Source organism: Bos grunniens, chromosome 18 (assembly GCF_055505025.1).
Source record: "Bos grunniens cultivar Pamir isolate PY7600 chromosome 18, Bosgru_T2T1.0, whole genome shotgun sequence".
NCBI lineage: Eukaryota > Metazoa > Chordata > Mammalia > Artiodactyla > Bovidae > Bos > Bos grunniens.
Genome location: NC_141182.1, coordinates 13,496,696 through 13,511,478, shown reverse-complemented (window position 1 = coordinate 13,511,478; position 14,783 = coordinate 13,496,696). Strand labels below are relative to the sequence as shown.

Sequence of the window (14,783 nt, the reverse complement as noted above, 5' to 3'; positions counted from 1 at the left end):
CAGAGCAGAAGACATTCTCAAGTGACACAAGAGACTTTCAAATTCCAGAGCTGAAGGACAAGTCCCCAGAGTCAGAAAGCAGTCAGAGTAGGACTCTACATTTTGGGGGAATTCCAGAAATGTCCTAACACCAAAGAGGATCCTGAAGAGTTATCCAAAAGGAATAAGGCTACTTGGCAGTAGGTGCTCATTGAAATAAAGGAAGTCAAGATTAAAACATGAGACCTGAACAAACTCAGTTGCATAATAAAAGAAAATGTCAGGATGACACCACTGCTGGTCTAAGGAGTAAACAATCCAGATTAGAAAAAGAACACCACAAGGCTGGGGACGGGGACGGTAAGAGAGTTTAGTGCCATCCTTCAGAATCTAAAACAAGGTAAAGTTGGACTTCCCTAGCAGTCCGGTGGTTGAGACTCCATGCTTCCATTGCAGGGGGTACCGGTTCAATCCCCAGAGACCTAAGATCCCACATGCCTCAGGGAACAGTAAAAAAAAAAATTAATAAAAGGTAGAGTCAACAAGAATAGACAGCGCAAAGAAAAAGAAACGCCATCACCAACAACAGAAAAAAGCAAAAACCCGTATAACAGGGGAAACAGACTACCTGGCTGTGAAGTAATATCTGCTTAGTTATAAACAATCTGAACTAACTGAACATAGTGAATTCAGGGGATAGAGGTGAGATGCGATATGAAAAAGTCAGTCATCCTATCTGTTAACAGCAAGTCAGGAATGTATAAAACCAGGAAAGTGCCAGCTTATTATTTTTAGCTACGAAGAACTTCCTCAAGAAACAGCAAAAAGATAAAGTCTTGGAGGAGTGGAACTGGGAGGTGCGGTGGGGGCTGTTGTTTTAGTTTTCCATTGACACTTGTGGCATTACTTTATTTAAGTATCAAACGTGTGCAATTTTTTCAGAACATGGACTTGGGACAGATCGCGTTCAAACCTGGCCGTGTGTCCCAGGGAAGCCCCTTCCCTCCGTGGGCCGCAGCCACCTCCCTGTCCACCTGACCGGACCGCCGCGATGAAAAGCGCTGGAAACGCTGGCGGGACCGGCCGCAGCACTGGACCCACACACGGCATCCGCTTTCTCAAAATTGGAGCCGCGACAGGACCCGACGTCCCAGGAGAACACGCTTATTTTAATCGCCAAAGAGGGGGAAAGGAGCTTTAAACACACGGAGTTAACGTTACCGGCGGCTCGGAGATTCCGAGCACCGGGCAGGGGTCCCCAGGGCCGCCCCTCACCCGGGCCCGCCGCCCGCCCAGCGAAAACAGCCGCCTCCCGCACTTCCGCCCGCAGCCGCTGTCCCCGCGTCCGCGGCCTCCGGCCTCTCGGGGGGAGCCGCCTAGCCGCCTACCCGCCCGTGGGCTCACGACCCGGAGCGGCTACACCGCAGTAACAGCAGCACGACCCCACCCCGCCCGCCCGCGGCCGGACGCTGCTCTTGCGGGCCTGGTCCCGGAAGGGAGGCCCGCTCCGCGACCGACCCCGCGCACCGCGACGGCGGGGGCGGCGGGCCGGGGGATGGGCGGCCGGAGCCAAGTGCGGGTGCGCTGAAGCGCGGCGGGCAGGAGGCTTGACAGGGCTAAGACGGGGGTGCACAGGACGGCGGGCCGTTGGGGCCGGTCGCCTTGTCGGGGGGGCGGGGGCGGCGGCGCGGGCGCCGCGGCCGGAGGAGGGCGCAGGGAGGAGGGAGGAGGGGAGATCTCGCTCTCGCTCTCGCCCCGCGGGAAGGGGGAGGTGGAGACGCGACCGGCTGCGGGAGCTGCAATTACCGTGTGGGCTGCGGAATTCTCGTGGTGTTTGTCGGGGAGATGCGATAATGGCGTCCGTCCTCGCGAGAGAAGCCGCCGCTCTGCGCAGGCGCCGCGAGTCCCTCCCCGCGGCCCTCCGCCCTGCACCATCTGCGCAGGCTCACCGGGAGGGGGAACCGGAGACGGGGCGGGGCGCGAGGGCGAGGACTGCCGCTCGGAGTCTCCAGCGCGCGCTGGGCTGGCGCCGACGACCGCCGGGCATGCGCACGGGTCCTGCATCCGCGCCACAGATTGGCCTCCAAACTTCTTACTTTTCTGTCACGCGTTCAGGCGTCTCACTGGCCCCTGAAAAGTCGCGTTGGTGGACCGTTCGAGGAATTTGCATTTTCTTTGCGGTCTAATGAATAGGAATTAGCGCCATAGACGACTACATGTCCCGGAGGGCCCTGCGCAAGCCTCGAGCAGTGCATTCTGGGACTCGTGGTTCCTGCGTCTGCGCGAAGCCTGCTGGTACTTGTGGTCCCATCCCCCCCGACGCGTGCCAGCGCGTGGAATGCTGGGACTTGTAGTTGAGTTGTGCAAGCTCTGGCCACTGCTGCAGTGGGCTTCCCCTGAGTAGCAGGCGAGCACAGGGGTTCCAAGGGTCGTCACAGATTCAAAGACACGCTCCTGGAAAAATACATATTAATTATATGTGATATATATTTTATGTGTAATTGATGTTTGTTCTGTATTGTGATGTTTGTTATGTATCCTTAGAAAAGGCAGAGAGGAACCAGAGATCAAATTGCCAACATTCGTTGGATCATACAAAAAGCAAGAGAATTCCAGAAGAACATCGACTTCTCCTTCATTGTCTATGCTAAAACTTTTGACTGTGTGGATCACAACAAACTGTGGAAAATTCTTATTAAAGAGATGGAAATACCAGACCACCTTACCTGCCTCCTCAGAAACCTATATGCAGATCAAGAAGCAACAGTTAGAACAGGACATGGAACAAAGGGACTGGCTCCAAATTGGGAAAGGAGTGTGGTCAATCCTGTATATTGTTACCCTGCTTATTTAACTTACATGCAGAGTACATCGTGCAAAATGCTGGGCTGGATGAAGCACAAGCTGGAATCAAGATTCCTGGGAGAAATATCAATAACTTCAAACATGTAGGTGACACCACCTTTATGGTAGAAAGGAGAGAGGAACTAAAGAGCCTCTTGATGAAAGTGAAAGAGGAGAGTGAAAAAGCTGGCTTAAAACTCAACATTCAAAAAACGATCATGTCCTCCAGTCCCATCACTTCATGGCAAATAGATGGGGAAACAATCGAAACAGTGACAGATTTTATTTTCTTGGGCTCCAAAATCACTGCAGATGGTGATTTTAGCCATGAAATTGAAAGACACTTGTGCCCTGAAAGAAAAGCTATGACAAACCTAGACAGCATATTGAAAAGCAGAGACATTAATTTGCCAACAAAGGTCTGTCTAGTCAAAGCTATGGTTTTTCCAGTAGTCATGTGTGGATGTGAGAGTTAGATATAAAGAAGGGTGAGCCCTGAAGAGTTGATGCTTTTGAACTTTGGTGTTGGAGAAGACTGTTGAGAGTCCCTCGGACTGCAAGGAGATCAAACCAGTCAATCCTAAAGGAAATCAATCCTGAATATTCATTGGAAGGACTGATATTGAAGCTGAAGCTCCAATACATTGGCCACCTGATGCAAAGTCCTGACTCATTGGAAAAGACCCTGATCCTGGGAAAGATTGAAGGCAGGAAGAGAAGGGGATGACAAGAACGAGATGGTTGGATGGCATCACTAACTTGATGGATGTGAGTTTGAGCAAGCTCCAGGAGATGGTGATGGACAGGGAAGCCTGGTGTGCTGCAGTCCATGGGGTCGCAAAGAGTTGGACGGGACTGAGCCATCGAACAACAATGTATTGTGTATAGAATGTCCATATGTAATAATGAAATGTTATTTATATATGAATATAAACAATATAAATGTGGTTGTATTGTATTTAAAGAGCATAAAAGCGTGTTTGTGGGTACTATGGGAAAAACAGTCCAAAACTATAGACAATTCTCAGGAATGTTATTCCTGCTTACCGGTATTGCTGGGAATACCACTGCTTTTCATTTTTCTTCTTTACACTTGCCTCTGTTTCCTGAGTTGTTTCAGTTCAGTTCAGTCGTTCAGTCGTGTCCAACTCTTTGCGACCCCATGAACCACAGCACACCAGGCCTCCCTGTCCATCAACAACTCCCAGGGTACACCCAAACCCATGTCCATTGAGTCGATGATGCCATCCAACCATCTCATCCTCCGTCACCCCCTTCTCCTCCTGCCCTCAATCTTTCCCAGCATCAGGGTCTTTACCAATGAATCAGCTCTTCGCATCAGGTGGCCAAAGTATTGGAGTTTCAGCTTCAACATCAGTCCTTCCAATGAACACCCAGGACTGATTTCCTTTAGGATGGACTGGTTGGATCTCCTTGCAGTCCAAGGGACTCTCAAGAGTCTTCTCCAACACCACAGTTCAAAAGCATCAGTTCTTCAGTGCTCAGCTTTCCTTATAGTCCAACTCTCACATCCATACATGACCACTGGAAAAACCATAGCCTTGACTAGATGGACCTTTGTTGGCAAAGTAATGTTTACAACGAGCTAAAATTCCTTGGATCCTCCAAACATGAAATGGTGGCGCTATTTTCTTTCAGAAAAGAAACGATTTACTGTGAGTTTCCTGCCCACCTCTCTTTTGCCAATAATAAAACGCTACTCAAGGCAGTAAGCAGCTGTGGAGCCTTGGGCAACCTTGTTGGGGCTCTTCCAGAATTAGCCCTCAGGGGTCTTCTGAGACTGGTCACGAGATTCCCCTGCAGGAAAAGTGCCCTCAAGAAATTGCAAAGAAGGTTACAGCAGGGAAGATCGTGTTATTGAAATGAGATCTGTCCTATTCAGAGGTGAGGAAGAGTCCAAAGAGATTGGAAGGTTGCTCTGCAAGGTTACAGAGCTGGGAAAAAATGAAAGTGGGGTCCTGAATCCACAGTACTTGAATCTGGAGTCCAGGGTCTGCTCACACTGGGGAAAGGGTTTCTGAAGCCAACCACAAAAATCCCAAGAGAGCTGTGCTTTCTGTCCCCACCTCTTCTTCAGTCACAACCAGTCTGAACACTTAACCCTAAAATTCTTGCAAGGATACTTGCATATCTGACTAGAAAGCAGATGAATGTAAGATGATATTTTCCACACTGTTTTAAAATATCACCCTTTCAAGATGCAGCCCCCTTTCAGGTGTGAGCTTGCCTGCTCCTTCCTTTCCAGGCAACTGCTCAGTCATCCTGAGTCACTTTTAAGTGGAACAAAACAGTAATTGTCCTTAGGCTGGAATGCTAGACTTCTCTTGTCTGTTTTTGATGTTTCTGTTTTATTTACTTTTATTTGGGCTTCCTTGATAGTTCAGTTGGTAAAGAATCTGCCTGCAATGCAGGAGATACTGGTTTGATTCCTGGGTCAGGAAGATTCCCTGGAGAAGGGATAGGCTACCCACTCCAGTATTCTTGGGCTTCCCTTGTGCCTCAGCTGGTAAAGAATCCACTTGCAATGTGGGAGACCTGGGTTCGATCCCTGGGTTGGGAAGAACCCCTGGAGAAGGGAAAGGCTACCCCCTCCAGTATTCTGGCCTGGAGAATTCCATGGACTGTATGGTCCTTGGGGTCGCAAAGAGTCAGACAGAGCTGAGCTACTTTTACTTTCACTTGCTGCGCAGGAACTAAGACAAACGAAGGTTTGCAGTATTGACACCTAACTGATGCATCATGGTTTTAAAAAAATCAAATAACTAGAAATCAGCAAAGACCACTGCCTACCAATGAAATTCACTTCCCTACCATAGGGGATCCTTCTCCTTGCCATCAAGCCTTACTAGAATCCGATCCAGGGACACCGTCCCCCCCCCGCCCCGCCCCCGCCATCAGGCTGCCCAGTGGTTAGGACTCCAAACTTTCACTGCCAGGGGCCAGGGTTCAATCCTTGTTTGGGAAACTAAGCTCCCACAAGTCTCTCGGCCAAAAATAAATAAATAAAATAGAAAGAATCCAATCCAAGTTTCCGGAGTTAACTAGGCTGAAGACAGATCGATGGGAGCTTTATAGAAAGAGAGGGAGGTGCACGCTGGCCTGGATGGCCCCAGAGATGGGGGCCCATGTGGATGCACACGTGCCAGGCATTTGCAAATATCTCCCTTGTTTGAAACCGGGCAGGGCCTGCTTCAGGCACACCCTGGAATCCTTAGAAGCAGCCCGTTCCTGAAGATGCACCCATCAGGGAGAAAAGTAAATTGTTTATGAAGCTCTCAGTCACCCAGGAAAAGTCTAGAAGAGAGTATAAAGTCCACAGAGTAGGGCTATGGGAGTAGGCTCGACCTGGGCTTGGAGTCCTCACTCTCCTGTGGCAAGTCAGCTGCCTCCTCTGGGAAATGGCGTTTCAAACCCACAGCTCCCAGGCACGTTAGGAGGATTCCAGGGAAGTGGAGTTTGTCAAGGGTTTAGCGGAGGGTCTATCTCAGGAAACGGGCATATTATTGTGTGTTGAGTTACCTCACTTTGCCAACAAAGGTCCGTCTAGTCAAGGCTATGGTTTTTCCTATGGTCATGTATGGATGTGAGAGTTGGACTGTGAAGAAGGCTGAGCGCCGAAGAATTGATGCTTTTGAACTGTGGTGTTGGAGAAGACTCGAGAGTCCCTTGGACTGCAAGGAGATCCAACCAGTCCATTCGGAAGGAGATCAGCCTTGGGATTTCTTTGGAAGGAATGATGCTAAAGCTGAAACTCCAGTACTTTGGCCACCTCATGCGAAGAGTTGACTCATTAGAAAAGACTCTGATGCTGGGAGGGATTGGGGGCAGGAGGAGAAGGGGACGACAGAGGATGAGATGACTGGATGGCATCACTGACTCGATGGACTGGAGTCTGAGTGAACTCCGGGAGTTGGTGATGGACAGGGAGGCCTGGCGTGCTGCGATTCATGGGGTCGCAGAGTCTGACACGACTGTGCGACTGAACTGAACTGAACTGAGTTACCTCGCCTAGGCCAGGCACATGATTATAATCCCTTTTCATTGTACAGGACGTGAATTTCAGAGAGGTTAAGCAACACTCTTAACTGTAGCGTGGCAGTGCTATTGCTTCAAGGAGGAAGCTTGCAAGCTGTGGCAGGAAAGGTACTTAGAATGTGGGATGTGGAGGTCCCTGTCAAAACTTGCCAAGGGACAAGTTTTGTCTTTGTCCTAAGATAACTCGAAGCCTTTACAAGGTTTTGGGACAAGGGTGGGTATGATGAGATTTGCATTTTCAAAACTCACTCTGGCTAGAGTGTTGGAAAATGAGTTGGGGGTGGGGAAGAGGCGTCCTGAGTGGACTTGGGGAGAGCAGTGGAGGCTGTGGCAGGGGTCCAGGCAAGAAATGATGGAGACTTGGACTAGGGTGGTCACAGTGGTAGAGAGGCAGGGGGCACAGAATCAGAAGATTCCAAGGGGTGATTCAACAGGACACAAGCACAAATCTGACCCTCGGGTGGGCGGGGGTAGGGGGGTGGAGCGCTCGATGCCACCTGGACCTGCAGATGTGAGACTTGATGGATGGCTGTGCTGTTCCAGGAGCCTGCCCGGGGCAGTGCCACCCTGGGGCCCCTTCTGTAGTTCCTCCCCCTCCCCAGACACTGGGAAGAGACCTGGTTTGGGGTGAACTGGGGTCCTGGGAACAGAGCTCAGAGACAATCCAGGGGAGTGGGAAGGAGCAGGATCCAGCATGCCCTGTAGCTCCACCCCCACCTGGCGGGGAATTTCATCCAACCCAGGACCGGCAACTGCTGCGGGTTCTGAGCCATGAAGAAATTTAAGGAAGTATCATCAGTAAAAATTCGCTTAACATAAAATTAACCATTAACGATTCAAAGGTATACAACCCAGTGGCACCAAGTGCATTGAGAGTGGTATGCAACCGTCAGTAACTGGTTCCCGCATGTTTTCATCACCTTTCCCGTTACCTGCCCTCCTTCCCCACTCCTGCCCCAGCTCCTGGCAGCTGTCTGTCTGGATGTTTCCTATGAACGGCATCACACGTATGTGGCCTTTTTTGACTGGTTTCTTCCATTCAGCACAATGTTTTCAAGGTTCATCCTTGTTGTAGCCTGTGTCAGTGCATCACTTCTTTTTTTTTTAATTACTAAACTTTATTTTTTAGGGAAGCTTTCAGTTCACAGCAAAATTGAACAGAAAAGTACAGATTTCCCATATACCCTCTGCCACGTCCCCAACCTCTCCCTGATATCAATACTCCTTCCGGAGCCAGAGTGGTGCATCTGTTACAGTCGATGACTCTGCATAGACATGCCGTCACTGCCCGGAGTCCCGAGTCTACATCAGGACTCACTGTTGGTGTCCTACAATCTATGGATCTGGACAAACATTCAGGGACGTGTATCCCCCTTTATAGTCTCATACAGAGTAGTTTCACTGCCCTAAAAATCCCCTGTGCTCCACCTGTTTCTCCTTCCTCCCCACAATCCCTGACAAGCACTGATCTTGTCACTTTCGCCATAGCTTTGTCTTTTGTGTAACATCATATGGTTAGAATCAGCCTATAGCCTTCTTGGATTGGCTTCTGTCACTTAGAAAAACACATTTAAATTTCCTCATGTCTTTTCCTGACTTGACAATTCTCTTTAACACTGAGTAGTACTCCACTGCCTGGATGTTCCACAATTTATTCATCCTTTCACCCACTGAAGGACATCTTGGTTGTGCCCAAGTTTTAGCAATTATGAATAAAGCTGCAATAAACACCCATAAGTTTTCAGCTCCTATGAGTAAATACCAAGGGGAGCAATTGGTAGCTCATATGAGAAGAGGATGGTTAGTTTTGTGAAAAATCACCAAACCGTCGTCCAAAGCGGCTGCACCATTTTGCGTTCTGCGGTTGTCGTTCAGTCATTCGTTCATGTCCGACTCTTTGCGACCCCGTGGACCACAGCACCCATGCTTCCCTGTCCTTCACCAACTTCCGGAGTTTGCTCAAACTCATGACCATTGAAGTGCAGCTTATTGATTATTTCTTTCATGGATATTGTACCTAAAAAGTCATCATCATCAAGTCCAAGGTCATCTAGATTTTCTCCCGTGTTATCTTCTAGGAATTTTATAGCTTTGAATTTGCATTTAGATCTGTGATCTATTTTTTAAATATATTTTTAATTGGATGATAATTACAATGTTGTGTTGGTTTCTGCCATACAACATGAATCAGCTATGAGTGTACATATATTCCCTCCCTCTTGAACCTCCCTCCCAACCCTCCCACTCCACCCTTTGTGATCCATTTTGAGTTACTTTTTGTGAAGGGTGTGAGGTCTGTGTGTAGACCGACTTCTTTGCTTGTGGACATGTGTCCGGTTGTGTTAGCACCAGTTGTGAAAAGAGGATCTTTGCTTTGTTCCACGGTAGAAATCAATTGACCACAGTTATGGGGGTCTATTTTCGGTCTCTAAAGTCTGTCCCAATGATTGATGTGTCTCTTCTGGCCAATACCATGCTGTGTTGATCACCATAGCTTCATTCCTTTTAATGGCTAAATGACTGCATTTATATCACTTTTGTTTATTCATTCATCCCCTGATGGACCTTTGGGTTATTTCTATCTCTGGTTGTTATGAGTACCGCCCCTCTGAACTCGGATGTACATTTGCGTGGTTTTATGCTTTCATGCCTCTTGGGTGCGTACCTAGGAGTGTGATCACTGGGTCACACCAGGTACAGCTCTCGATTTAACTTGTTGGGGGACCTGCTTCGCCTCCTAAATGACACTCCTCATTGTTTTGAGTGAGCAAATGCTGACTTGCTAATTGAGAGAGGCCCACGTGGAGGGGAACCAACAGTAACCCCCGGGAGCCACAGGGGTGTGCCATCTTGAGAGTGGGTCCTCCAGCCCCAGGTGAACTCCAGGTCTGATGCCTCTTGGAGCAGAGAGAGCCCTTCCCACAGAGCCCGGCCCAGACTACAGGTTTTTGAGCTCAATAAATGATTGTTGTTTTCAGCAACTGTTTGCAGGTGGTCTGCTGGGCAACAGCGCATCATTGGGGTCTAGAGTCTATTCACACCTTTTATTCCAACCAAAGATCTCCTTGGACCCGGTAAGAACCTGAAACAGATGACTGAGCGTCCACCTGTCATACTGCATGCAATGATTGTGCGCCTTATGTGTACGCCTGTGGAAGTGAAGACTAGTCGTGTGGTGGGGCCCAAAGAGATAAAGAGCTCAAGGCCACACATGCGAGCACTGTCTCTGCCTCTTCCTAGCGAGGGGACTTAGTCCTGTCACCACTCTCAGCTGCAGGCACATCATCTGTAAGATGGAGACTAAGGCAGGGCCCTTTGAAATACACAGAAAACAAATTAAACAAGCTTCATAAAAGGGAATTGTTGATGCAATACCTGAAAATTTGGAAATGGACTTTAGGATATAGCAACAGGAATTGCCCAGCTGAAGCAGTGTCATTTTCTCTGCGTGTATCTCTCTCATTCTGTCTCTGTCTCTCCCTCCCCACCCTTCCCATCTCGGGGCTCAATTTTCTCTCCATTCTTGGATCCATTCAGGATCTCACAATGTGTCTGTGAGCTGTTTCATAATGCCCAGGGACAGACAGGGCCTCTCTCCTACAGAGGCAGTCATTTCCAGGGCTGACAGGTACTGGCCAGCTCAGGTTACCTGTGAGCCACTTTCCCTCTGATTGGCCAAGCCTGATATACACCAGGGAGCGGGGAGGAGTCAGCTGGCAGGGGAGGGAGTATCCTAGGGAGAACCCTTAGGTGCTGTTACCAAAGGAGACGTGGCCAGGCATGGGGAAGACATCAAGGCATTTGGCCAAGCACGTGTCTCCCTGGGCTCTGGAGAGACCCAAGGAGCAGCCGAGCTCCAGCTGTGATGTGGACGCTGAGGTTTGTCCAGCAGAGGGAAGGCTCTTTTCTCCCAGCAGCTGTTGAGTCACTCTTTCCAGAAAGAGAGGCTTGAGAGCGTCTCAAGGGTGGAGGAGGATCTGGTTCCCTTGGGCTCCCAGGCAGCCCGGCTTCATTGTTTTCATTTGACTCAAGGCGCAGAGCAGTGAAGCCAGACAGGTGATGACCATCAGGGCAGCACTGTGGTGTGATGTCCCTGTAAACGTGAAATTTCCACTACAAAGCATTCCCTCAGGCGCTGCAGATCCGGAAACAGCGGGATCCATAAAATCGGTAAAAATGCAAGCTGAAAATTGTGGTATAAACAATCCAGAGCAGAAGCAAAAGAAATTACTATGAATAAAACATATTGAAACATCCATGTGTTCTCAAGATTCTGCCCAGTGTGAGTTTTTTCTATTTACTTTTCCTTCTTTTTCTTTTTTTTTCACTAAAATAGAATTAGACAGTGTTGGCTTCCCTGGTGGCGCAGTAGTAAAGAATCTGCCTGCAGTTCAGGAGAACTGGGTTCAATTCCTGGGCTGGGAAGATCCCTTAGGGAAGGGAATGGTGACCCACTCCAGTATTCTTGCCTGGATAATCCCATGGACAGAGGAGCCTGGTGGGTTACAGTCCTTGGGGTCGCAAAGAGTCGGACACGACTGAGCAACTAACACTTTCACTTTTCACTATAGACAGTGTAAGTATCTGCTGGGATCTTAAAGCACTTTGGAGAGCACTTGGTTGCATTTAGGAGCAAATTTGAATTTCTATCATTTAAGAGCTATTTATAAAGAGTAATGCCAAGAAATTTGAGGAGTCTCATAGAAAATTTTTCTCAAAGAAAAATTATTTTCTTTGATCACACACTCATTTCAGCAAAAAGGTCTGGAGTCTGCTCCTCCAATGCATGTGTAATTATGTATGAATTATATCCGTATATCAGGTTCTAATGTACTGTGTCCTCTAAGAAACATATGGAAAAGAGAAATTATAAAAGGTGAGAGAGGAAATAAAAATAGAAACTTCAGTCTTTCTTTCTGCCCTTTGAAAGATGTGATTGGGGAGGCCTAACAAGTCCAAAATCTGATGGGGTGAGCAGAGGAGTGTGGGGTGAGGTCCAAAGGCAGAACTTCTGCTTGCCCAGGGGAATCTGTCTTTGTTCAGTTAAAGCTTCCGACTGATCAGACAAGGCCCACTCATATTGTGGCAGATAATCTACTTCACTCAAAGTCTTACGTGTTAATCACATCCAAGAAGACACCTATCCTGAAATATCTGGAATAACGTTTGACCCAATATCTGGGCACCACAGCTCAATCAAACTGATGCAGAATTCACCATCACAAATCCACATGCTGCTGCTGCTAAGTCGCTTCAGTCGTGTCCGACTCTGTGCGACCCCATAGACGGCAGCCCACCAGCCTCCCCCGTCCCTGGGATTCTCCAGGCAAGAACACTGGAGTGGGTTGCCATTTCCTTCTCCAATGCATGAAAGTGAAAAGTGAAAGTGAAGTCGCTCAGTCGTGTCTGACTCTTAGTGACCCCATGGACTGCAGCCTTCCAGGCTCCTCCATCCATGGGATTTTCCAGGCAAGAGTACTGGAGTGGGATACCATTGCCTACTCGGCAAATCCACATGAGGACTCACCAATTCCTGCAGAGAATTATAGTCCATGAAGCCCACTGATTAATGTTTTATGTGCAAAGGAGATAGCCAAAAATTAGCAGGTGTTGAGTTGAATAAATTGAGACTCTTTGACTCAAAATATAGGTGAATGGATGAAAGTGGGACTTGGCACAATCTCTCAGGTGAGCATCGTGACACATGGATCAACAGCATCAGTGCTTTTCTCCTTTGACCTGTAAATGTCAGACCTAGGAATTCCGCTCAGAGATGTTCAGTGCAGTGTTACAGATAAGACCAAAAAAAAGTGCATCTGGAGGGAAAGAGATTTGATAAATTATGATAAGTGTTTTAATGAAATGCTGTGTTGAAATTCATGACAATTACTTTAAAATTTTTTATTGATGTAGAGTTAATATACAATGTTGTGTTAATTTCTCCTATAGAACACAGTGACTTAGTAATACAAATACATACACTTTTTATATATTTTTCCCATTATGATTTGTGCATGTGTAAGCACATGCTAAGTCACCTCAGTTGTGTCTGACTCTTTGTGATCTTATGGACTGTAGCCCACCAGGTTCCATGGGATATTTCTTGACAATTATTAAGTGACTAGATACATACCTTCTACATAGGATATGGTTATCTCCTGTATTTTATTTTATTTATTTATTACTTGGCCAAACTGTGCAGCTTGGATAATCTTAGTTCCTGGACCAGGGACTGAGCCCATGCTCCCTGCAGTAGAAGTTCAGAGTCCTAACCACTGGTTACTGCCAGGGAAGTCCCATCTCCTGTATTTTAAACAAAAGCAATATACATATGTATAGGCTTATATATATAGAAATTTCCAGAAAGAGGGACAAGAAACTGCTACCAGCAGTTCACTCTGTGAAAGACAGACTTTTCACTTTTGAAGCCCTTAAAATGTCTTCTGTAACATGCATGTATATGGCTTTTACGTATTTTTTTAATGGCAGAGAGTTTAGCTCCTACTATAACAGCAGTTGAATTGATGTCTGAACCAGCCATGAGGATGTCCAGGACAAGCTGAGAGTGAGGATGTCCACAAGGTACTTTCTAAGTGAAGCAGGGCCCTGCCATATGGCTGCAGGGAGCAGGGAGACCCCAGATCCATAGAGACAGCCAGTGAAGTGGTCTACCTACGGCAGGGAGGCTGAAGGTGGCAGGGCAGCTGCGGGTGCTGAGGACATGCCCGGAGGAGCCAAGGGAGCCCTCGGGGTGTCAGCTGATGGATTTGTGATGCCAGGACCTGCTCCTTCAGGGCACAGTCAGGTCCTGCAACTCAGTGGTCAGCACACAGTAACTAAGGGAAGTGGTATCATCTAAGCACTTTCCTTGAATCAATTCATTAAACTCTCATGGCGACATAACAGAGTACCTACTAGTATTTCCCCACTCCACTGAAACAAAAGTCAATGAATGAATGAACGGGTGAATAAATGGATGAACGAAGCCACCCAAAGGTGGGTATGTTTCTAAAATAACTCCACAGGAAAAAAAGCATCTATGTGCGAGAGTTGGTTTTTGTTGCTTGCAACCCAGGCGATCAACTCATGGGCACGTCAGGGAACTGCACAGAAGCTGGAGACCCAAGTATGGGTCCAATCAGCAGTTTTCTTGGGCCCCTGGGAGCACCAAGTGGACTCAGAATTCAGGACCCCCATCCTGTGGGGTTTCCAGGTCAAAGAATCCAGGATTCTAGGATCAGTTATGATAGACTCACTCTCTTGAAGCTTATATGTTTAACCCCGCCCCAAATTTTTACATAACTTTCCATCTGAACCCTGCCATCTCCACTTCACAGTAGGAAGTATCTTGGGGAATAAACTGCTGTATAGTCCAAAGCAGGTTTTATGTTGTCTGGCATCTACAGATACTATAAGTTGTGTAGTTAGGATAACCATCTGACTTATTATCCGAATGTGGACATTTTGGGCATGAAAAGGGGCATGTTAATGTTTATGCTGAGACAAGAGGCAAAAGCTAGAAGTGTCCCAAGCCAAGCAGGGCATCGTACTTTGGGCAGAATGAATTCCTATCAGATCATGCCAGTTTCATGGACGCAGGACAGGCTGCTTCCCAGGGGCCCTGGGCAGAGGGGCCACCTGCTCCCCTGCCTTGTTCACAGGCAGCTTTGGCAGATTCCCATCCTGCCCCTCTGACCCCGCCGCTCCCTGGAGACACACAGCGGGGCTCTGGGCCAGGTCTCGAATGGCCCGAGGCTGGAGGGACCCGCAGCCAGGGTCACACCAAAAAGGGACTTTGCTCTGGTCTGTTTGCTCTGGTCTGCTCCCTGATCTGGCAGCAGGCTCTCCACAAGCTCCCCTCACTCCCTGGCACCCTCACCCCGCTGTTTATCCAGTCAAAGCAC

The 14,783-nt window shown here is 48.2% G+C and overlaps 1 protein-coding gene across 11 annotated transcripts in view; it reads right to left on the bottom strand.

Moving 5' to 3' along the window:
* BANP (BTG3 associated nuclear protein) overlaps positions 1 to 3,775 on the bottom strand; it is a 70,827-nt gene extending 67,052 nt beyond the window's left edge. For 8 of the 11 annotated variants that reach the window (XM_086350272.1, XM_086350273.1, XM_086350275.1 and 5 more), the window contains exon 1: positions 1,786 to 3,775. In XM_086350272.1, coding sequence (XP_086206398.1) covers positions 1,786 to 2,043 — 258 coding nt within the window. In that variant the 5' untranslated portion in view covers positions 2,044 to 3,775. The remainder of the gene's footprint in view (positions 1 to 1,785) is intronic. The other 3 variants (XM_086350280.1, XM_086350281.1, XM_086350283.1) reach the window with 1 other exon arrangement.
* Positions 3,776 to 14,783: the final 11,008 nt, after the last annotated feature.